Source organism: Lutra lutra, chromosome 6 (assembly GCF_902655055.1).
Source record: "Lutra lutra chromosome 6, mLutLut1.2, whole genome shotgun sequence".
NCBI lineage: Eukaryota > Metazoa > Chordata > Mammalia > Carnivora > Mustelidae > Lutra > Lutra lutra.
In genome coordinates, this window is record NC_062283.1 from 46,264,566 (window position 1) to 46,290,120 (window position 25,555).

Below are 25,555 nucleotides of genomic sequence, written 5' to 3' on the forward strand. Positions count from 1 at the left end.
TTATAATTCTTATTTGTAAAAAAAAATCCATGAAATCAACAGACTGGTCAGAGGTTCATGTTTTGTTCTAAGACACACTTGAAAATAAATTCGTATTTACTAAAATAAAAAGAAACACAGGTGATTCTTGAATGAGGTGAGGGTTAGGGGCACCAGCCTCCATGCAGCTGAAAATCTGTATATCACTTTGGACTTCTCTGAAACTTTACTAATATGCTGCTGTGGACCAGAAGCCTTACGATAGCATAACCAGTAAGTTAACACATATTCTGTATGGTCTATGTATGATATACTGTATTCTTACAATAAAATAAGCTAGAGAAAATAAAATGTTATTGAGAAAGTCACAAGTCATATTTTCAGTACTATAAAATAGTTGCATATAAGTGGGCCCACACAGTTCAAACCTGTGCGTTCAAGGGTCAACCATATATTTACCTGTATTTCATTCCAGACGATCTCATCTTTCATGATCGTGGACACATTGGATTTTGGAGTAGATAGCAGGAAAACTGAAACAAACAGATAATCAAGATGTCAAAATTCCAACTCATGGCAAGTATGTTGTGTAGAGTTAGGCCTTCTGGACACATTGTCCTGATGTCAGAGACACATAGGTGAGAAGTGTGAAATCAACTGCTTTGGGACTGAGGCTTAGAAAACAAAACAAAATCTGGGGATACAGACCTGTAAACAGTGGGGATTAGTCATGGGGTTTCTCAGGAGTCCTTATTATTTCCTGACATGTGGGATACACCCTGTATTAACAATCCTTGTTCTCAAGTATCTCAAAGCCTACTGGGCAAGACAGATCTGTTGATATTTTAAAACAATGTGACACGGAATTTGAGAGAAATCTGCAAATGACAGTAAGTTTACAAGGTAAGAAGCGTTTGTGTTCTGTCTGGGAGAATTGGAAGGGGCTTATTTATGAGTTCTAGAAAAAAATCTGGCTGAGAGAAAAAGACTTCGAAGCTTGCAGAAGAGAAGGAAGGGAGAAGCCTACCAGTGCCAGGCCCTTTTCAGTCCTGGGAAATAGTTAGTAGCCAATTGCACAGAGGAGAAAAACGGACGCTGAGGAATCTATGCCGTATGTGCAGAATATGTGTGCATGCTTAATCTCTCTATCTCCACAGCTCAAACTCCCTTGATTTTTACACGTAAGAATTGGAGTTGGAGCTAGAATGTGTTTGCTTCAGGATTTGATCATGTCAGGGCATGTCTTATGAAGAAGTGATGTGAAGCCACCAGGATCCCCTGACATTGAAGCAGTATAATATGATGTTTAGGAAAAAGCATGTTTGGAATACAGCTAACTAGAAAGTAGAGAAGTCTGCAAATTAAACTTCAGGGTTCTGGGTCTGGAGATCAAATTTAATTCTGGGTTCTTCTTTTTTTTTTTTTTTCTTCAAGATTTTATTTATTTATTTGACAGAGGGTAACACGACGAGAACGGCCACACAAACAGGGGGAGTGGGAGAGGGAAAAGCAGGCTTCCCGCTGAACAGGTAGCCCTATATGAGGCTCAATCCCAGGACCCTGGATCATGACCTGAGCTGAAGACAGACCATTAACGACTGAGCCACCCAGGCGCCCCTAATTCCAGGTTCTATCTCTTGTCAAGTATGTGATGTGGGGTAATTAATTTCTTGATGCCTTTGTTTTTTTCATGTGTAAAACTAGTGACACTGCCTATTGAGGGGGTGGTCATAAAGGTTAAAATGAAAGTTTAGGCTCCTTGAATTCAGGTCTAAATCTCAGGATAATGGAGTACGAATGGAGAAAAAGTGGAAATCGAAAGAGCAGAGCTATCTATAGTTCATGATGGCCATGGCAGTGGTGCTGGTTGCTATGGAAGTTAAAGCTCTCTCAGGGCACACTTGGCCCCCTCATTCCCAGGTGTAGACTTCAGTGGCTGCAGCAGTGTGCATGGTTTTGTGTGGAACAATAGAGATCTCTTCAGTAAACATTCTGGCTACTGCACTGGATGTCAAGGGCAACAGGAGACATCACATCAGGAAGCTAGAGTGGAAGAGTACAGCAAATAGAATTTTCAGAAGCACACATTCTTAATTTTTTGGGTGGCTCGCTCAGTTTTCCACAGAGCATGCTAGGACAGAACCAGAAAAATCTTGATGCCTGATTACCATTGTGATTATTTTTTCCCCTTGGGCTGGTGTGTTCTGGGAAACAAAGTTTACACTTAATAGTGGAAGGGAAGGAACTAAGGAAATTTCTTCTAATAGAAATGGACAAGAAAGTGGCAAATAATATTCAGTATAGGCAAAGGTGATGGTCAGCATCCAGTAACGAATAATAGAAAGATAGAAGGTGTGATTTCAAGGTAAAGGATTCTAAGATGTCAATTCAAATTCAACGGTAGATTTTCATTTAATCACTCAATGTGTTATTTTAATACAAGTGAAATATTGGATATTATTAGGAAAGTTATTATCATGATAAAAGAAAGCATAGTTTTCTTTTACTCAAAAAACCATGGTGTGTTTTAGGCAATGTACTCAAGGAAAACAATAGAGCTAAAAATAAATAAAGGTCAGTGGTAGAAGGTAATGAAAATTAGAGGATGGAAAACTTCCAGGTAGAAGCAGATTTAAAGGACTGGAGTCTGGTGTGGGAAAAGGCCCAGAAGGAGATAGAATAAAAGTTGCACAATAATGGGTGTGGATGGGGAGAGTGTGGACTTGGTCATCAAATCCTTCAATCCCAGCATTATTAGGTAATCATTAAAACTTCAAAAAAGTTAATTTAGGACAAATAAAGGGAAGATCTACCTCAAAAATGCATAATATACATATGGAATTCATCCTGAACAGGTTGAAAACTTAAATATCGAATTTCCAATTTGGAGGAGCAAGATCATCAATTTGTAACAAACTAAACTTTTGGGCAGCTTGGGTGTTTTTCAAAGCTTTCGTTAACTCATGGGGAACAATTAATATGGTCTCTACCTGTCCACAGATGGAATTGGGGTACTTGGTTGAATGGTATTTTTTCTGTCTTTTGAGAGAATTGAAGTGATTTGACATTTTATGGTCTCATTAGGCAGTGGCTGTGTTAAAAATGTAAACCCTGATATCGGACCTCCATTTTAGGGCAAGTTAGCGAATGGTGCCTATAATTCACCAGAACATTGTTGATACTTTGAATTGCAATCATTAACAATATTAACAACAAGAGATTTTTTTTATTTTTTTATTTTTTATTTTTTTTATTTTTTTATTTTTTAAGATTTTATTTATTTATTTGACAGACAGAGATCACAAGGAGGCAGAGAGTCAGGCAGAGAGAGAGAGGAGGAAGCAGCTCCCCATTGAGCAGAGACCCCGACGTGGGGCTCAATCCCAGGACCCTGGGACCATGACCTGAGCCGAAGGCAGAGGCTTTAACCCACTGAGCCACCCAGGCGCCCCGAGATTTTTTTTAAAGGTAAAAATCGCTGTCTTATATAACTAAAGCACTCTATTCTTAGGCAAATCATAAGCCTCCTAGTCTGAGAGCAACTTGCTAAATAATTCTCAATGTGATATTTTAGTCTGAATAAACAGAGGGCTTCCCATATCATTATTGCTCTAGTACGAACTTTATGTAATAGTAACAAAAAACCCGAGCCTAATTAGTCTCTTCCAGTAAAAGTATTTGAGAAATTTTCCATTGCCCAATACTTTCCCATAATGGAAAATACACTGCATGGGAGGTATGTGTAAATATTTGATTCGTGTTTTACTGATTTCAGTGTCTCAACCTATCAATCATTAACACTTCAAAAAACAAAAAAACATATACCTGGTTGGTTGTTTCCAAAGTACATTCTTTTCTGAAGGATATTTAGACTCTTAGGTCCCTGGTGAACACCCAGTCTAATTTTTTAATGTCACAGGTGTTGAAAATGAGACCAAGAATGTGGAAGTGACTTTCACAGAGTCCTCCACCCAACCTCAGCTGGCTCTAGGACCAAGATCTTCAGGCTCCCAGCTCAGGGCTCTTCTTAAAACACTAAGGAGAATTGCTGTTCAACTTTTGTTCTGAAAGAAGGTGTGTGGAAATATAACAACACTGTCATAGTTGTAGAAATTGAAGTGAAGAAATTTAGAGATTTTAGGCACTGGCGTTTATTTCCAATGCGATTATAGGTGGTCACTTAATAAAATTAAATAATGGCTTCTATAGAAGGAATTGTGAGAATGGCAGCTTGACATTTTACTACTATGAGGTAAAGTTTACCAACCTAGTGCCTAGCATAGGGTCTGCATGTAAAGGTGTTAGTTAAATCTGACTGGACAGCAATACGCTAGAGCCTGACCTTGTGGCAAAGAAACCTTTTCTTCCCTTCTGGTGCTTGATAAAAGAGCTTCTGTGTTTCAGTTTCCAAACCCTGTTCTTCGGCTGATCGTCATATTTTCAGTTTCTTAGGAGCAGCGGCAATGTGGCGTGACCCACTGGAGGCCAAGCTCCAGCGCGTTGCTGCAGGATGAGAAGGTTGTGCTGAGCTCATGGGGAGGGAGGCATGTACTCACAGTACTCTGTGGTGTCGCTCTCTTCTGAGACCGAAACTAATAACTGAGACCCACGTGGTGCTAATGGTGTGGATGCTTTGGTTTAGTTCCTCAAATAAAATAACTGTAAAAACTTCTAGTTTAGATCTTGGCCCTAGATTTATTATCTGTCAATAAACAAATTATTAGTTAAGTGAAATAGAAATTAGTTGTGGTAAGGAAAACTTATCACTTTTATTATTTACTTATTTATTTTTGCTCAGAACCAATTCAGGGAAATAAAAATGTTTTAAACCATGTTTTTATTTTCCTTGTGCAAATGGTAATAACCTTAGTGGGCTCCATGATGATGGTAAGAGAAAGTACACATGTGCATATTTTATTTATATCAAAATGTAAGCGAAACTATTATGATCTAAACATATCTGAGAAGTCACATGGGGGGAAGACAGCTAGGTGCTTTGGAAACAGGCTGAGTGGAGAGGTGGTGCAGCGTAGTGTTGAATGCTCTATCTTAATTTTCTCACATGAAATGACAATAGTACCTAGTTCATAGAGTTGTTTTGGATATTAAATATAACGACATACGTTGATTAAAAATAAAAGGACCAAAAACAGTATACAATGCAAACACAAAACAAAACAAAGTAAAAAGCAAGCAAGCAAGCAAGCAAGCTGGGGTGGTTATGTTAACAGGTAAACTAGATGTTACAATAAAGAATATTACCAGGGGCAAAGAAAGCTATTATGTGATAAAGGGGTTAAATCGTTAAGAAGACCTAACAACTCTAAATGTATATGCACCTAAATAAAAACAGAGCTTTAGGGGCGCCTGGGTGGCTCAGTGGGTTGAGCCACTGCCTTCGGCTCGGGTCGTGGTCTTAGGGTCCTGGGATCGAGTTCCGCATCGAGCTCTCTGCTCAGCGGGGAGTCTGCCTCCCTCTCTCTCTCTGCCTGCCTCTCTGCCTACTTGTGATCTCTGTCTGTCAAATAAATAAATAAAATCTTTAAAATACAAAACAAAACAGAGCTTTAAAATACTTAACACAAAACACTGATAGAACAGAAATGAGAAATATATAAATTCACAATCCTAATTAGAGATTTCAACCCTCTCTCTTAGTATTAATAGAACAAATGGACAGAAAATCAGGTAAGATATAAAAGACTTCCACAACATAGTCAACCAATTTGACCTATTCATTATTTATGGGAAATGCCATGCACCAGCAGCAGAATAACATACTTTTTTTGAAGTACAGGTATAACGTTCACCAAGACAGACCATATTCTAGGCCATAACACAGGTTTTAATTAATTTAACTGGATTGAGATAAAATAGTACAAATTATGTTCTCTGGCTACAAAGAAATTAAAATAGAAATTAATAACAGAAATATATGGAAAATCTTGAAATATTTGAGAATTAAACAACATACTCTAAATAAAACATGGGTCAAAGAAATATCACAATTGAGTTTATAAAATAACTCAGACTGAATTAAATGAAACTATTACACATCAGTATTTTGGGGTGCAATCTAAATAGTACTTGGTCAGAAAATTTTAGCATAGAATTCTTATGTTATAAATGAGACATCTCAAATCGATAGAAGCTTCAATCTTAAGAAACTCAAAAAAAAAAAAAAAGAAAAAAGAAGAAAGAAATCAAATTAAGCCCAAAGTAAGCATAAGGAAATAATAAAATGAAGGCATTAGTGAAATAGAAAGCAGAAAAATACAAAGAAACACTTTGTAACACTTGTTTACAAAGGTCAATAAGACTGATAAATCTGCAGCCAGACTGACAGAGGGGGAGAAAAAAGCAAAAGAGAGAGAGAAAAGATTACGTACCAAGATTAGGAATGAAATAAGAGACTACGGATACTTTAAAAAGACTAATAAAGAAATATAATGAAAATTTTATGTTAATGAATTTGGAAAGTTAGATGAGCTAGGCCAATTCTCTTGAAATCAGAAACTACCAAAGTTCATGTAAGAAGAAATAGGAAACGCAATAGTTCTATATTTATTTTTTTAAAAGATTTTATTTATTTATTTGATGGACAGAGATCACAAGTAGGCAGAGAGGCAGGCGGGGGTGGGGGAAGCAGGCTCCCTGCTGAGCAGAGAGCCCGATGCGGGGCTCCATCCCAGGACCCTGAGACCATAACCTGAGCCAAAGGAAGAGGCTTAACCCACTGAGCCATCCAGGCGCCTCAGTTCTATATCTGTTATAAACTATAGAAGTTACAGTGGAAAATTGCTCTAAAAGAAACCCCAGGATCAGGCTGCTTCACTGGTGAATTCTACTAATTAGTTGATTTAAGGATGGAGCAATACCAATTCTACACAAGCTCTTCCAGAAAATAAAAAAGGAGAGAATACATCTCAACTCATTTTATGATGCAGCATTACTTTAATAAAGACATTTAAAAAAACCTAAACACTATCACTCACAAACATAGAAGCAATACAAAAATACTTGACAGTCTTAGAAAATTGAATTCAGTGATATATAAAATATAAGACATTATCACCAAATGGGTTTATCCCAGGAATTCAAGTTTAGCTTAAAATGTGAAAATCAATCAATGTAATAAACGTTATCAACATACTAAAAATCATATCATTTCAGTAGATGCATAAAATCCATGCATATGTATTTCATTGTATGTTGCTCTTTTCACTTAGCTTTTAAAAAATTTTTTTCAATCTATTTCAATTAATGAATACTTTTTAAAAAAATTTATTTGACAGAGAGATCACAAGTAGGCAGAGGGGCAGGCAGAGAGAGAGAGGGAAGCAGGCTCCCCGCTGAGCAGAGAGCCCGATGTGGGGCTTGATGAGGGGCTCGATGCAGAGCTCAATGCTGGGCTCGATCCCAGGACCCTGAAATCACGACCTGAGCCTTAGGCAGAGGCTTTAACCTACTGAGCCACCCAGGTGCCCCAATGAATACTTTTTCAAATGGTATTACCAAACTCATACAAAAAATGCAGTCCTCTGTCCCTTTTGATTTTTTTTTCACTTTTGGTTTTTGCTTTCCTGAAACAATCACTTTCAAATACTTTAGCTGTTTATTTCTGTATTTCCCTTCATGTTTGCAGATAACATGCTTCTTAAGGTTTTTATTTTTTATTTTTAAACACCACCTATGGCTTTTCTACTAAAGAAGATGATAATTTTGTTCTCTCTTTCACACACACATTCAGATACATGTTTCTTCATGTGTCATAGCCCTCAAAAATGTAGTATTGCTTTATTTTAGCTCAATCAATAATCTGTGTTTAGATTATGTGACTATTATTTGTGGTTAAGCCACATAGTGTACTATGCTTACACCTCTTGTTCAACTTCTTGTATTTCCTGGAGGTGGTACTATTCAGAGTTAGTGTTTTGTTTCTGTTGCTTACTAGGATTCAACCCCAAATTCTTCCTATGGACTTAAAAATATATCTCTTGTGAGTAGCTCACACATCATATATTCATTTTTGCCTGGATGAAACCTTTTCTTTTGTCTCCTTGATCGAATTTTGACTTGGTTGCTTTCTAGGGAATTTGAACAACTTTAGTCTTGGGATTTCTATTCGCTGTTATACTGATGGTTCTTCCCCATCTCTCCCTCTTTTTTTCCTTCTATTTTCCCTCTTCCCACTTGTCTTACTTTGGATATCCAGTTTGCTGCTGTCCCTGTGGGTTTATCCACTTAAAATTTTGTAACTGTTGTTGTATAGGTACTTGGGGCAAAGATGAAGATGGAAATAAGGGTTCAGTATGTAACTGGAGCAAAGTTGTTAACTTTCCATAGGTTTAGCTTGAAATACCTCAGGAAGTTGTTACTTTGACTCAAGCATAAATATATTTAGTCTTCCATAGAACACTCAGAATGTAAAGTGAAATCATGGGAGATTAATGTATTTGCTAGTTTTTAGTTTTTCAAACAAATCCAAATTGATGATTCTTTGATAAAGGAATTTAGGGTGTCCAAATCTCCTCTTTATACTTGTGTTTCTTTTCTAAATTTTATTTATTTTTTTTCTTAGTACAACAAAAAAGTAGTTAGGACATTGTGAAATAGCATAGTGAGATAGTAATGTTCTACATTTGCACAGTGCCTTTTATCCTGAAAATATGCCAAGTACTTTATAACTTGAAGCAGAGATTGTTTTGTTCTCAATTTAAGAGCACCTCATTCTGTGATGAAATATTATTATGTTATGAGGTACAGCTATACAAAATAGTATTTTAATGAAAAATACATACCTTTGGGGGAAAATATAAGAATCAGATGACCTTTGCTGCCAAAAAGTTTCAATGGGCAAAGCTCATTAGGCTTTTTCAGTTTTTTGTAGGATGGCATCTAAATTTTACTGGGGAACTTAGTTGGATTTCTTACTTTGAGTTAGGGATAAATATTATCCATCACTTGGTTGTTGGTAATATGCCTTATAGCATTTTAATACTTGAAGTCAGCATCTCCAGACTAACTAAAAAAGGGTGTTCCATTAAGACCGCCCAAAGGTTAGAGGCATAAATAAAGGGTTTTGACAGGAAAAGTATTATTTTGTAGTATTTATAGTTTCCAAAGTAATAGTAACCCTGAGGTTTTACCAAGAATGTTCATATATATGTCTCAAATTCTTAATATCCCAAATGAATCTTAAGAATATAGAGCACACTAAGGTAGCAAAACCAGATGTTCTATTTTTTTAAAAGGCTAATTATTTTAGAGGGAGAGAGACATCATGAGTGGGAGGAGCAGAGAGAGAGAGAATCTCAAGCAGACCCCACTCCAAGTGTGGAATCCGATGTGAGGCTCTATCCCAGGCCCCTGAGATCATGACCTGAGCTGAAACCTAGAGTTGGTCACTCAACTGACTGCACCACCCAGGCACCCCTAGATAATCTGTTTTGTAGACGACTCTTTAAATTCTGTAGTGACACTGCTTCTTTAGTAGTCAGACTTCTGGCAACCCCAAACCAAACCTGGAGCTGAGAACCTGCCCATAAACATAAAAAGCATCTGAGTGGTCCCAATAGATATCAAAAAAGCTAGCACTTTGACACCGTCTTTGGGGTGATCCGTGGTGGACGTTTTGAGGGCAGCTGACCTGCAGCCTGCGCGTCCCGGACCGCCTCCCGTGGAAGCCTGAGCCGGCCGTGTAGCTTTCTCCCTTTGTCTCATAACCATGTCCACCAACGAGAATGCTAATTCACCAGCTGCCCGCCTTAACAGATTCAAGAACAAGGGGAAAGACAGTACAGAAATGAGGCGGCGTCGAATAGAAGTTAATGTGGAGCTGAGGAAAGCGAAGAAGGATGACCAGATGCTGAAAAGGAGAAACATAAGCCCGTTTCCCGATGATGCTACCTCTCCACTGCAGGAAAATCGCAACAACCAGGGCACTGTAAATTGGTCGGTTGATGACATTGTCAAGGGCATAAATAGCAACAATTTGGAAAGCCAGCTCCAGGCTACTCAAGCTGCTAGGAAACTGCTTTCTCGGGAAAAGCAGCCCCCCATAGACAACATAATCCGGGCTGGTTTGATTCCAAAATTTGTGTCCTTCTTGGGCAGAGCTGATTGTAGTCCCATTCAGCTTGAATCCGCTTGGGCTCTCAGCAACATTGCTTCCGGGACATCAGAACAGACCAAGGCTGTGGTCGATGGAGGCGCGATCCCAGCGTTCATTTCCCTGTTGGCATCTTCCCACGCCCACATCAGCGAACAGGCTGTGTGGTCTCTAGGAAACATTGCAGGTGACGGTTCCGTTTTTCGAGACTTGGTTATCAAGTATGGTGCAGTTGATCCGCTTCTGGCTCTCCTCGCGGTTCCTGATATGTCATCGTTAGCATGTGGCTACTTACATAACCTTACTTGGACACTTTCAAACCTTTGTCGCAACAAGAGCCCCGCACCCCCACTAGATGCCGACGAGCAGATTCTTCCTACCTTAGTTCGTCTCCTGCATCACGATGATCCAGAGGTCTTAGCAGATACCTGCTGGGCCATCTCCTACCTGACGGATGGTCCAAATGAACGGATTGAAATGGTTGTGAAAACAGGAGTTGTGCCGCGCTGCCCCACCGTCTGGCCCCGCGGACCCACGAACCGACAGATCCACGCACGCACGAAAATCGGCCCCGCTCCTGAGAGCGCCATGTCTGGTTCCTCCAGTGTTGCCGCTATGAAGAAAGTGGTTCAACAGCTCCGGCTGGAAGCCGGGCTCAACCGCGTGAAGGTTTCCCAGGCAGCTGCAGATCTGAAACAATTCTGTCTGCAGAATGCCCAACACGACCCCCTGCTAACTGGTGTATCTTCAAGTACGAATCCATTCAGACCCCAGAAAGTCTGTTCCTTTTTGTAGTAAAATGACTCTTTGGATGGTTCTCTAGACCACTTTTCATGAACCAGTGACTATTCAAAGGAGAACTAAATTTGAAGCCTGTACAAAAGCTTATCCCTGTAACACGTGCCATACTATATAAACTTTTACTTTTGTCAGTCCTTAACATCTACCTCTCTGAATTCTCATAAATTTCTATTTCATAAGGGTAATTGTTTTATATACACTGGCAGCAGCATACAATAAAATACTTAGATAAAAAACAAAAAACAAAAAAAAACAAAACAAAAAAAAAACAAAACAGGAGTTGTGCCCCAGCTTGTGAAGCTTCTAGGAGCTACTGAATTGCCCATTGTGACTCCTGCGCTAAGAGCCATAGGAAATATTGTCACTGGGACAGATGAACAGACTCAGGTTGTAATAGATGCAGGAGCGCTTGCTGTCATTCCTAGCCTGCTAACGAACCCCAAAACTAATATTCAGAAGGAAGCCACGTGGACAATGTCAAACATCACAGCTGGCCGCCAGGACCAGATCCAGCAAGTTGTGAATCACGGATTAGTCCCATTCCTCGTTGGTGTTCTCTCTAAGGCAGACTTTAAGACACAAAAGGAAGCTGTCTGGGCTGTGACCAACTATACAAGTGGTGGGACAGTTGAACAGATTGTATACCTCGTCCATTGTGGCATAATAGAACCATTGATGAACCTCTTAACTGCGAAGGATACCAAAATTATTCTGGTCATTCTGGATGCTATTTCCAACATCTTTCAGGCTGCTGAGAAACTAGGTGAAACCGAGAAACTTAGTATAATGATTGAAGAATGTGGAGGTTTGGACAAAATCCAGGCTCTACAAAACCATGAAAATGAGTCTGTGTACAAAGCTTCATTAAACTTGATTGAGAAGTATTTCTCTGTAGAGGAAGAGGAAAGTCAGAATGTTGTGCCAGAAACTACCTCTGAAGGCTATACGTTCCAGGTTCAGGATGGCACTGCTGGGACCTTTAACTTTTAGCTTGTACAGCCGACGCAGAAAGTTGTTTGTGGTGTGCTTTGTTTGGTAGAAGTTTGTCTTACTGTTTCTCTACTAAGAACTCTTTTTAAATGTTTTGTTATTGTAGCACTTTTTACAACAAAACTCTACTTGACCAGTTCCAAATTGTAAAAACTGTATGAAGCTCCTCCTCCCAGTGGGTTTCTTATTTCTATGTGGACTCTCTTCTCTTGCAGTGTCCTGTAAATAAAGATTAAATTCCACCCTTTTCTTAAAAAAAAAAAAAAAAAAAAAGCTAGCACTTTATTTGTGGTAGAGACACGCCAGGCCTCTTACTTAGCAGATATTCCATTCCACAACTATTTATGAAAAAGGAGAGGCTGCTCTCTGTAGACACACTGACAACAGAGTCTATAATATTTTAGAAAGATTTCCAAAGATGAGCAAACAAATCTGTATTTCTAACTACTATTAAACAGAAAAGTGATTCTTATTGGACTTCTCTTCCTCCAGCTATACTGAAATTTTCTTTTTTCTTTTTCTTTTTTTCAAAAAAGATTTTATTTACTTGTAGAAAGAGATATCACAAGGAGGAGAGATGCAGGCTGAGGGAGAATCAGGCTCCCTGCTGAGCAAGGAGACCAATGCGGGGATCGATTCCCAGACCCCGAGATCATGACCTGAGCTGAAGGCAGACGCTTCACTGATGGAACCACCTATACTGAAATTTTCTTGCATCAAATAAAATCCCCAACCTACATTAATTTAAAACCCTCTATTACCTGAAAAGCTCGTGGTGATGTTCTAAATACATCAAAACTCTAAGGTATAGAAAATGGGATGGATTACACCTTATATCATAATTAATGGCAATTTCATTCATACAACCAACAAACATTTTATTGGTTGCATACTCTAAGTGCTAGGTACTATTCTTATGACAAAAATATTAGTGGACAAAAGAAACAAAATCCCTCACCTTGTGGAACTTATATTCTACCAAAAAGAGATGGATAATAAGAATAATGAATTAGTGAACGTTAAGTGTGTCATAAGCTGTTAAATATTATGGGGGAAAAAATAGAGCAGGGTATAGGGAGCTAGGGAGGCTGGAGGCATGGGCGATGATTGTTGTTTTAATTAGGGTGGCCAAGCTAAGGCCTTGCCCAAGTGGTGCTTTACACAAAGACTGGTGGAGGTGAGGACTGTCTGGGAATCGTATTCCAGGCTGATGGAAAGGTCAATAGGAGTGTGCTTGGTGTATTGCAGAAACAGTGAAAAAAACAGTTTCCTGGGCAGAGAAAGAGGGAGAAAATGTAGTCAGTGAGATGGGAAGGGGAATGCCCACCATGTGCAATTTTAGTCCATTTTCAGGAACTCTTACTTTTACTTGGAGAGACATGAGGAGCCATGGTGGGTTTTGAGATGATATGACATAGTTTAGAAGGATCCTTCTGGCTGCTGTGTGGAGAACAGATAATAAGGGGTTTAGGGTAGAGAGAAGAGCGAGATAGGCAGGCAACTGCGATAATTCAGGTGAGAGTTTATATGACTTCCACATACATAAGCATTTTATTAAAACATAATTCTCTACATCTATCCTTATATTAAAAGTAATCACATGTTCTTAATTCTTATATGCAACATGACATAAAAAGAGATTGGCCATGCACACAGCACTTTCCCAGGGAGGCTACCTATGCCCAGGGTTTGCTCTAGCTCAAGGGTTTTGGGGTCTGCTCCCTTCCTCCAGCCTGCCCTGGGGTGACTGGTGAAGGAGTTGGACTGACAGCAGCCATTCACAGCCTGCTAGACTTTCAGGAGTGGGCCTGGGACAAAAGACTCTCTCAGTTTTGAGCTGCTTCAATTATATCCTTCCCAGAATTTTAACTGAGACGGATGCAGAAAACTAGTTGAAAACAGAAAGAGAAAAGGACACACAGGAGCAGGTAGGATAACAGTGGAATAGTAGAGTAAAGAACATTTGTGAAGTCCTGTTCCTCAGACCCATAGAGAATATGAGGAATCAGAAAGAACTTGCAGTTTCCAGCTCTAGGACATTGATTCTGAGTAGTTCCTGCTGTTTTGGGATTTCCACATATGTTTGAAATTATATTACCATCCACTCTTCCAGATAAATGGGGGGAAAAAAATCTCTCTTTCCTACAAATAAACGAGCCTAGTAGAAATGATAACCACTAATGTATCAGTCTTTCTGCACTCGTGACCATCTATAAATCATTTTAGGCTATCATTTAGGCTATCAGATCTTACAAAAGATGTTCACTCTCTGTGTCCTTAAGATGTTGCGTATGAGGACACAGACTTAGCTGCCAGACTGCCTGATTTCCAAGACCAGCTCTAATCCTTAACATCTATGTGATTTTGGGCAGGTGACTTAACCACCCTTTTTCAGTTTCCATATCTATAAAAAGAGATAACAATATCTCTTGGAGTTTTTGAGACACTTAAATGTGTAAATATGGAAAACCCCTCAGACAATGCCTGGTATGTAGCAAAGAGGTCATAGTATTCTGATGATGAAATAAACCATTGTTCCTAGGTGATTAAAAAAAAAAATACTCAGGTGGGGCACCTGGGTGGCTCAGTGGGTTAAAGCCTCTGCCTTTGACTCAGGTCATGATCTCAGGGTCCTGGGATCGAGTCCCACATCAGGCTCTCTGCTCAGCAGGGAGCCTGCTTCCCTCTCTCTCTGCCTGCCCGCCTCTCTGCCTACCTGTGATCTCTGTCTGTCAAATAAATAAATAAATAAATAAAAATAAAAAAAAAACCTCAGGTGACTGCTATTGTGCGTGAGTTAACTGCTATTGCTAAGACAGGGATATTCACTATTCGATTCTTTCAAAGAGTTAGACAATTTCTACCTTGTATCTGGCATGTTTCAGTTAACAAGGCTTTGTTAACTGCAGAGCAACAGTTATCTGTGGGAAAGGGGGAACAGGCAGGCACAGAGTTTGGTACTTGGTCTACGCAGGAAGGTCCTGATATTTGGTGTCGGGGAAAATGATGCTGACACTCTAGGAACTCAAAACTTACGCATGATTAGAGTCCAAGCTCCATGAGAACTGAGAGGACTTTGTTTTTTGTTTTAACTGCCACATACCAGCACCTGGAATATAGTAGCACTCAATAAGTCTTTTTTGAATGAGTGAGTAAAATGTTGAATAAATGAAAAGTAATCTCTATGAACAAGAAGGCAACCAGAGGATTTTGAGGTGAAGAGAGAGTTATAAAGGGCTATAAAAGCACAAAGGGAAGGGTAATAAATTCTGACCAGGGTGTTGGACTACATGTATGGGGATGGAAGATTCAACATCAACAAAAACCAGAGTTTTTTTTTGACAAATGGTCCAGTGGGCTGGAGCTTAAAGGGAAAGCCTTCCCACCAGAGAGAATTCTAAAGGATCAGAGATATGGAAGTGCATATTCAATCTGGAGAACAGAAAGTTGCCTGGGTGGTTGGAACTGGGAAAAACTGGTGGAGGACAAGAGCAGTCCAAAGGGTATGACGAAAGATAAGACTGAAAAGGTTTGGAACCAGAATATAAAATGACCTCCTGTCTCATCGTTTGGATTTTATCATTTATGCATGAAATTAAAACAAAAATAGTTTCTATTTAATTACATAGATATAAATTCACAATATTTAAACAATATCAAATATTCATCAAGATAACGTAGGCCTAATAATCTCTGAAATTTTATTTATTTAGTTACTTAATTAAAGATTTTATTTATTGGACAGAGAGACAGAGAGAGAGTGCACAAGCAGGGGGAGTAGCATGCAGAGGGAGAGGGAGAAGCAGGCTTCCCGCTGAGCAAGGAGCATGATGTGGGGCTTGATCCCAGGACCCTGGGATTGTGACCTGAGCCGAAGGCAGACACTTAACTGACTGAGGCATCCAGGTGCCCCAATCTCTGAGATTTTAAAAGGTAATTCTCATGGTAGTGTGGAAAGAGACTAGAGTAGAGAGACTAGATCTGGAGACACAGTTAAAGCACTAAGTCTTCGAAGAGAAAAACGCTTTTAAGATTTCTGGAATGTCAGCAAACAGTTAACTCTATTAATCATTTTCAATTTCTGCCAGAGCTTCTATACTTAAATAGTGCTTTTGAATGCTTTTTCTTCATTAGAGTCGGTTCAAGAAATACATACTGTGGTCCTATTAAGCACTGTGCACTTTCGGGCAGGCAGAGCAAGACAGAACCAGAATCCCCCCATCTAGTGGGAGGTAGATCTCAGGCATGGCCTGATTTTTGATAATCTGATGGGTTATCAAATTTTAGATTTTTGATAATCTGATGCGTTAAAAAAAGGTACAATTTTCACTTCTTTTCTCTCTCTCTCTTTTTAAAAAGATTTTATTTATTTATTTGACAGAGATCACAGGTAGGCAGAGAGGCAGGCAGAAAGAGAGGAGGAAGCAGGCTCCCTGCTGAGCAGAGAGCCCGATGGAGAGCCCGATGCGGGGCTCCATCCTAGAACCCTGGGATCATGACCTGAACTGAAAGCAGAGGCTTTAACCCACTGAGCCACCCAGGTGACCCTTGTTTTCTCTTTTTAAGAGGGTGGATATAATTTTATATTTTTAAGGGCTATTTTCTGAGAAAACTGTTCTAGGTTCTATTTTGTCCATTCGGATTGTTGATATGTTCTCATTGGTTATATATTAAGGGAAGTAGTTGCTCATGTTATGAATTGCAGTGTTTTCTCCAGTCTTTTATTGGCCTTTGTTTGCAGTTCTCTTATTCAGAATCTTTAAATATAGTGGATATAGCCATTTTTTTCTTTTATGGTTTCTGAGTTTCGTATCACATCTGGAGTAGCATTTCACACTTATAAAAATGCTTCTGTGTTTTGGTATTTTTATAATTTCATTAACCTATTTAGAGTTTATTTTGGTTTAACTTATATTTTCCTCCCAGTGGTGACCCAGTTATTTCAACACTGTTTATCAATCCATAACCTAGCTTTCCAGCACTGATCTGAAATTCCTCCTTTAGTTTGGTTCTATTTGATCCTGCATTACCATATAGTTCTCATAGATTTAAATTTATTGATGCTATCTGTAATATGTTTTAATGAAAGTTACTCCCCCTTATTTCTTATTTAATCATCTACTCTTTCCCAGTTTTTTTTTATCAGCATCAATTGTGATCTTTTCCCTTGATGATTATTAATTTTTTTTTACATCATAGATCCTTTCTTTTAGAATCATGTTGGCATTTGCATTGTTTCATGACAATGCTAAAACATGTTTTGGACTGAATGCATATTTGATCTGAAGTTTGCTATTTCTTTGATCTTTTCTTCACCAGGCTCTAGCCATCCTAGTTTTTATTTTTCTCAAACACTCCAAGCTTGTTTCTACTTCAGAGACTTTCTATCTGCTGTTCCTGTTTCCAGGAGATTTCTTTTCTGATCTTTGCATCCCTTTTCATCACCAGTGAGATGTCACTAGTCCAATAAGGTTTCCATGACCTATTTGGATGAAGTACCTCCCAACTTACCCACCCCAATTCTCAGGTGCTTCATTTTGTTTTTTGCAAGAGTTTATCACTGTCTAATAGGATTCAGTATTATTCGTGGCTTATTTATTTACCTTATCTTTCCACTAGAATATAAGTTTCATGAAGGCAGATATCTTGTCCATCTTTCTTGCCATTTTATCCCCAGGGCTTAGAGCTGTGAATGGCGTATGTTAGGCCACTAATATTTGGCAAATAAATATTTGTTGAATGAATGAGTGAATGAATGAATGAATGAGCCCTTGCTTTTTCTAAGAATGTCTTCTTATTCTTCAGAACTCTGTGGAGTTGATTGGTCTCCAATCCCAATCAGCACGCTCTGGGCCAATCCTTCTGCTTTTCCATGTTAATTCTCAGCTTTACTATTTGGAGAATGGTGGTCATTGCTTTCCTTCCTTTAAGAACAGGCAGGGTCCCAAGAAGGCCAGTCTGAGGTGAAGAGCTAGCAAAACCTAGGGGTAGAGGGTCTTTGGTTAGAAGGGCCAGCATACTTGCAAATGGAATGGACCAATTCATTTATTTTGAGAACAATTGGTTTTGATGTACTGTCTTGTTAATAACCAATGCTTTATGGTAGTTTTAAGAAATAATAAACATTATATATATATATATATATACACACATACATATGAGTGTGTGTGTGTGTATATATATATATATACATATATATATATATATAAAATGAATCACTAAATTTTACTCCTGAAACCAAAATTACGATATATGTTAACTAACTAGAATTTAAACAACAATTTGAAAAAATTAATAAAAGGTTTATAGGTAAACTTTTATAAAAAAGATAAACTTTTTTTCTTCTCTGTCTCTTAAGGCTTGCAAAAAATTGAATATACCATGTAATTGTTTTCTGGTTGATGTGTTATTAAAAATTGCCACATGCTTAATGAGTGTAATTAACTGGATTTCTGAAGTGAAAATGTTTGGAATAAAGCTGGATTTTTGAACAAGGTAGGGTGAGATAAGAGTCCAAGAATTGTAAGAGTTGAAGGTTGGTGCCAAGGATCTGAGAAAACTGGGGGTTCTTGCTGATCACAGAGAAGCCTTTAGTGGGTTATAGCTTTTGAATTAGGATACTAGGGTCTGTAGACAGTTCTGCTTTTCAGCATCCCTTTAGCCTTTAGTCTGGGGAGGTCGAGGCAGATACTCACTCCACTCTCTTTTCCCTGCTACCACCTGGCTGGAGCCTCACCTGGCCAACAATCTGTCCTGATCTTGTCAGCAGTAGGTGGAGTCATGAAGGCAGCAGTGAGAGAGGTGTGTGTATATGCATGTATGTTTGGGGTGGGGAAGGGAGCTGTACAGCAGGGGATGGTGAGAGGCAAGCTGGTTCTTTGAGAAGGAAACTGGATCCTCTCTTAGCTCCAGGGTCTTCTTTGAATATTATTTTTTTCAAGGCAATCTCTTTACCTCATTCTTTCCTCTACTCATCCATTCATGTATCCAATAGATTCATCGACAATTTTTTGGAACCCTTATTATTCTATGCATGGGGATACTGTGGTGAACACAATGAAGTCCTTGTTCTCATAGAGTTTACATTCTAGTGAAGAGATGATAAAACAGACAAACAAATATATAATATTTCATTTGATAATAAAAGCCTTGGAGAAAATACAGTAGGGTAAGGAAAAAGAGAGGGAAGGATATTGGTGGGACTACTTTATATAGGGTGGTGAGGAAAGTTCTCTCTGGATATGTAACATTTGAATTTGAAAACAATAAAGGGTGGCCTATTTGTGAATTTCTGTGGAAACTTATTTCATAACCCATTAATGAGCCACCATAATCCAGAGTCTGGAAAATTCTGATAAGACTGATAATTTGGCAAGGTTTGAATATTATTGTAAATGAAATGGGAAAGTGTTAGAGAATTTCAAGTTGAAAAATAACATGATCTGACTTCAAATTCAATTTCAAAAGAATTGTTGTTCTTTGGATAAGACATAGATCTTGTGAGTGCGTAGGATGGGGAATGTAGAAGATGAGACACCTGTCCATTCAGTCCTTCCTATCATTTTATTCACTTATCACCATGAGAATTCATCAAACTTCATCAGGTATGCTAAAAATAGGGCAATAACCAGCCAGCTTTTAAATGGACGCCTCAAAATTGGTGTTTTCAAATGAAACAACCCACAGAAAATCTGACAGAATTGCTGCTTAGTAAACTTCAATTTTCTCTATCTACCCTTCAGTCTTAATTGAATCTTCTCCTTGGCTGAACAAGGGTTATCTGGAACAGAGTCCAGTTTCTCTACAAATCTGATTTAATGGTTCCATCTTGGTTGGCCTCGGGACATCTTCCATTGATGCCACACTTATCTTTGGGGATCTCCACCCACACAGCCAATGTCTTGACTCAGCTGGTCTGTCCATGGTCGATCAGAGCTTTCTGTCCTTCGTAAATGACTCAAGGCACATGATAACTTTGCTGTTGCTGCTGCTAACAGAGAAGCTCTTGATTGTGTATATTTTGCCCTTTAACACAAGTAGCTAATGAATGAGAAACTGCTTTTTTAAGGAGAAAAGTTCCTTTGCAAAGAACAGAGTGGAAGCTCTTTTATCCCAGAATGTGCTTGATAGTTCTTGTTTCTTTCTCTATATCAGCCTTCCCTGTTTTATGTCCTGGGAGGCTGACTTTTATGGACCACACCAAAGGGTGCCTCACTCTCTGGTTTCAGGTTTGGTCTGGCAGACTGGAAACATCAGTGAGATCTGAAAATGAGAAGGAAATGGGTTGGGAGTATTTATTTTTCCATCTTCTTTATGCCAGATTACCATCGATTGGTTTTGTCCCTCTGCTAAAGGTCACAATTCCTGAGGGCAGCCCTCTGTTACAACTATAGGCATACTTCAGAGATGCTGTGGGTTTGGTTCCCAACCACTGCAATAAAGTGCGTCAAATGAATTTTTTGTTTCCTAGTGCCTATAAAGTTATGTTGACACTATACTGTAGTCCCTGAAGTGTACAATGACATTATGCCTAAAAAAGCAAGGTCTAGACCTTAATGAAAAAAATCCTTTATTGCTAAAAAAATGTTAGCTCTGAGAGTCATAATCACAGATCACAGGTCACCATCACAAATATCATAATAATGAAAAACTTTAAAAATCTTGTGAGAATTACCAAAATACATCACAGAGATGTGAGGTGAGCAAATGCTGATGGAAAAATGGCACCCAATGGGGCCAATAGACTTGTTCCAAGTGGGGTTGCCACAAAACTTCAAGTGGTAAAAACAAACAAAAAAACAAACAACCCCCCCCCACAATTTCTGCAAAGCACAATAAAGTGAAGAGCAATAAAAAAAGTAGGTCTGAATATGCTCAAAACCTTTCTCTGGTTTTGAGCAGCTCCCTCTAACCCTTCAGAGTAAGGGGTGTTAATGGCTCCTGATAGTTCTGGTACTGGGGAGCTTCACCAGCTTTTGTGGGTTTCTCTTAACACTGACTATCCCTTTGTGTCAATGCTTTATTAAACTCTCTTCAGTTGACTTGTTTCCTGCTCATCCCACAGATGGATACACAGAGGCTTCTCTGCAGGAGTAGCTGAGTGGGGAAGTATAAACCTTGGTACAGAAAAATACTTAAGACTATTCAAACACCAGAGACAATTTTATCTTAACATGACAGAAAAGGAGACTTTCAAATTAACCTATCCGTTTAGCCTATAGCTGTCAACACATGTATACTTATGGCCTACATGTAGTCCATTCAGAGGAGGATTGGCATGGGGGTGCCTGGTTGGCTCTGTCCGTGGAGCATGTGGCTCTCGATCTTGAGGTTGGGAGTTCCAGCCCCACGTTGGGGGTAGAGATTATTAAAAACAAAACAAAACAAAGATGCATTGGCAGAATTATTTTGAGAGGAGAGTGTTTCATATTAAGCATCAAACAGCTACTTGTATGCTTTTGAGACCCACAAAGGTGAGGCAGACAGACAATATCTTTATAAAATTCTTTTTCGCTAGGAAAGAAAATAATTAGATATGAATGAATAAGAGCTTTCTAGTCGTGAGACGCAACGAATACTGGTTCAGTGTGAATCATGAAGTGAGAGGGAGTGTTGGTTCGAGGTTGTGTGGCATGGCATTTTAGAGCACAGCTTCTGGGGCTGTCCTTTTTGGGTTCAAATCCTGCCTCTGCTATTTACTAGTTGGGAGGTGTTGGGCAAGTTACTTAGTATCTCTGTGCCTCAGTGTCCCATATTAACATCAGAAAAATAGGAGAACCTGACTTATAGTATTGTAATGAGGAATAAGTGAGTTAATTTATGTAAAAAACTTGAGAGGGTGCCTGGTGAGAAATGTTTAATAATTCTATTTATTTGCATTATCCCAAAAGTAGACATAAAGTTGCTGGGGTAGGGACAGATTATTATTTTTTTTAATAAAAATAACCTTATTTATTGCCTTTCCCCTCAGGTCTTCCCCCTTATGGTATGATGAAATGAGAACTAACGGACAGGCCTATACCTGGTGGTGTATGTTGTACTTAGGACAGGAACCCCCAAAATATGAATCTGGAACGACTATAAGAGAGGGATGGCTGAGATACTTTTCTTTCCTACTGTAAACAAATTCTCCTTGGAAAAAGAAGGGGGAAGGATCCTGGGTTTTAACTCTCTGGAATGTAAATAAATGTCTGCTGGCGTAGATAAGACAAGTGTTTTTAGGTTTACAATCCGTGGAATATCTCTATGGCTTGGGGTGTCATCTGTCCTTAGAAGTGCAAACACATATCTCTGGGGAGGGAGAATTGTTTGTTATCTATTCAATAATCTTTTAGATTTCAAGGCTTGTCCTTTAACCTAAGTCCTAGTAAAAAATTTTCCAGAAAGCCCTAACTGTTAGAAACATTAAAAATTTACTTCCTGACACCTGACACGTGGTAAACCTATGTCAATGTCAGCTATCAGGATCTTGTGAATGGTCAGAAGCCACGGGAACTGTGTGGTGACTTTAGAGATTTCTTCCTCCTAGAGTTGTTTGATAAACTATCAGCATTAATGCAGAAGTACACAGAAAGCAGTTTCTTAATGAAAGGCAAAAAAAAAAGGTATAGAGTCCAAAGTTATTTATTATCATAATAATTATGAATGTAGGACGTCACATTTATGGAGTCAAAACTAACCACTTTGCACCCAGATACCAGCTATGGGGACAGGCAGTTACCACTCCATGGCCTGAAAAGGGAATCAGTGAAGCACTGTTGCCAGAGCCAGGAGAGATCTGGAGCCTTGGAGGAGTGTGCCTCATTGGAGCTGCAGCTCTGGGAGGATCTGGCGGTGTGGTGCTGACACAGGACAAGGGGAGGAACAGGAAAGGAATTCCCTGACCTCTCTCAACTCTTATCCTCCAATCTTAGCTCACATCTCTCGCTCTCTCTCTCTCTCTTTTTTTTTTTTAAAGATTTTATTTATTTATTTGACACAGAGAGATCACAAGTAGGCAGAGAGGCAGGCAGAGAGAGAGGAAGAAGCAGGCTTCCCGCTGAGCAGAGAGCCCCATGCGGGGCTCAATCTCACGCGAGATCATGACCAGAGCTGAAGGCAGAAGTCTAACCCACGGAGCCACCCAAATGCCTCTTTGCTCACATCTCTTACTTGTCCAAACCTACTCAGGAACCAGAAGGCAAAAGAGCTCATCATGTGACTTCACCCTGTTCAATAAAATGTAAGAGGAAGTCTGTTGTAGTCATTTCTGGGAAAATTTGGCTTCCCTGATAAAGAGTTCAGACATGGATGTCAGTTTCTTCTTATTCCTTCTTTAGTTCCCTGAATGAAGACATAATGGCCGGAGGGCAGCAATCATCTTGCATCATGAGGCAATAGGCATGAAGGTGAAAGATAACAGGCTCAGGGTAGGAGCAGCATGACAGGAGGAGTGTGGGTCTCTGGCAGTATTGTTTAGCAGTTGAGTAAGCTTCCGGGATCACTGTCTTCAGACTTCATTTATAAATGATTTTTGAGTCTCTTACTTTCATCTGGTCCAAGTCCTACACGATATAGTGTATAACTTTCATGGTTGGTCTGAGGAGATACAATAAAATCTGTCCTATTAAGGAACTGCCCAAAATAGTGAGGATAAAAGATTCTTATGATTGAGGAAGTAAAAATATGGCATCTGGGTTTGTATAGGCACAAAATGAAAAAAGTGAAACTTTTTTTATCCAATAGCTTTTACAATAGTACATTTTTACTGCTACATTTTTGTTCACTGTTCTCACTTTTTTTTTTTTTTTAAGATTTTTATATATTTATTTGACAGTAGAGAGAGCACAAGCAGAGGGTAGGGAGCAGGCAGAGGGAGAAACAGGCTTCGGGCTGAGCAAGGAGCCCAGTGCTGGGCTTGATCCCAGGACCACAGGATCATGACCGGAGCCGAAGGCAGACGCCCAGTGACTAAGCCACCCAGGCACCCCACACTGTTCCAACTTGTGATACTTGCTTGATAATTGCCTTTGATTGGACTGCAGGCTCTGTGCTGTTGGGACCATGCCTGTCTTGCTGACCGCCTGCTTCCGAGGCCTCATCTAGTGCCTAATGAAGAGTAGGCTCCAATGGCTAGTTAGTGACTTAAACCAACATTGCCCAGAGTCGTTAAAGTCAAACCTTGACTTTTCTCTGCTTTCCTTGACCTTTGCTGTAGTCAAAATCTTGCTATAATTTTCTTGGATTAAAAATTCTCTTAGTCACAGCTTCTCAAGAAAAATTTTATCTTGTAAGAGCTGAAACATCAGAGACTGATTTTTCTACCACTTATTAATATTTGAGGATATTCCCTTGACTGTGAGTGAATGAATAGGAGCAGCAATTTATAGATAGCTTTGGGTCACAGGATCGGGCATCTAGAAGTTGTTGTGCAGGCTGTGCTGGAATCTTCTGCTTATTTAAAAGAATTATGCCCTTATTCATTTGTTTGTCCAGCCCTGTAGACAAATACCCCATATCCAAGCCACAAAACTAAAAGCAGATTTACTTAAGGAGGAGGATGAAAACTGGAAGACAAGCTGCATTTTACTGGGGAAGAAGGTGGGTGGAGGACCTGCTTTATTGTGAAAACATTTTATTTTTATTTTGAGGTGTTATTCATAGTGGAATTTGGTTAAAAAAAAAAACAACACCTTGTGCAACTGGAATGTTGATCTAAGTATGGGGAAAAGTCATATAAATAACTTTTATTTTTTTAATGGCTCTCTTTGTTATGAAAAAAATATACAATCTAAATGCTATAGTTTCTGTTCTGTCATATGGCTGCAATTACATATGGAGTTAGAAATGATCATACTAATATTTATTGTGCTATCCTGTTAAGTACTAGAGATATAGAGATTATTAGGTGCATGTTCTAGCTTTTCAAATCAATAACATGAAGAAAACGGATCTCTAGTGTAGACTGTCATTTATTGGAACTGATTGGTATAAATTTTATCTACTCATTATATCTCAGATTTATTTTAGATGGGAGCAGAATTTTGAGGGAGCAAGAGTATTTTTTAACATTTAGGTAATTTGATTATCGCTAACCGTTCTCCATAATCCGGTCACAAGAAGACAGTGTCCCTTTTCATAATCTTATTTTAACCAAGCTATCCACAAAGAGAAAAACAAATTTATAATAATTCAGTAACTAAAAAAACCCTCTGAGCTGCTAGGAAAAGGATTAGAGAGTGTAAAATTGAAGGGAACTGATTTGACTGGCAAATGACTATGAACTGTTTTCGTGTTCTGCCTGTTTGTTTTCCAAACATTTCAGATAAGCACGTTAAACAGCTGAGAATCTGTGTTGAGGCACTTCACATTGTGGAGGTAGATCAGAAATAGTCTGTTTTCTTTCCTATAATCTTTTTCTGCTTATAGTTTTAGTTTTCTACACCTAGGTGAGGGAAAAAAATACGTTTGTGGCGGAACAATGGCCATGGTATTTACTATCTGGGGGGAAAAAAGGAAAAGAAGTAAATGCAATAAAAAAGAAAGCCCTGTAAATTCCCAAGTGTTGGCCTTTCTAGGTAACTCTTAGGAGCTTTGGGCTCCTCATCTGAATACAAAAGGACAGTGTCCAGAACTATGAAAGATGCAAAAACACAGCATGTGGGTTTCATGAGCTGTTTTATGCTGTAGTCACTC

The 25,555-nt window shown here is 39.0% G+C and overlaps 3 protein-coding genes across 4 annotated transcripts in view; all 3 read left to right on the plus strand.

Annotated features, from left to right (window-relative positions):
• LGSN (lengsin, lens protein with glutamine synthetase domain) overlaps nucleotides 1–25,555 on the plus strand; it is a 136,194-nt gene that overhangs the window by 30,358 nt on the left and 80,281 nt on the right. The gene's annotated exons all lie outside the window — the stretch shown is intronic.
• On the plus strand, nucleotides 9,587–12,133 carry LOC125102918 (importin subunit alpha-1-like). Its single transcript, XM_047734552.1, has 2 exons — nucleotides 9,587–10,583; nucleotides 11,169–12,133. The coding sequence occupies exons 1-2, from the start codon at nucleotides 9,707–9,709 to the stop codon at nucleotides 11,879–11,881; spliced, it is 1,590 nt and encodes a 529-aa protein (XP_047590508.1). The 5' UTR covers nucleotides 9,587–9,706; the 3' UTR covers nucleotides 11,882–12,133.
• On the plus strand, nucleotides 10,594–11,119 carry LOC125102919 (guanine nucleotide-binding protein G(I)/G(S)/G(O) subunit gamma-5). The gene has a single exon (XM_047734554.1). The coding sequence runs from the start codon at nucleotides 10,679–10,681 to the stop codon at nucleotides 10,883–10,885; it is 207 nt and encodes a 68-aa protein (XP_047590510.1). The 5' UTR covers nucleotides 10,594–10,678; the 3' UTR covers nucleotides 10,886–11,119.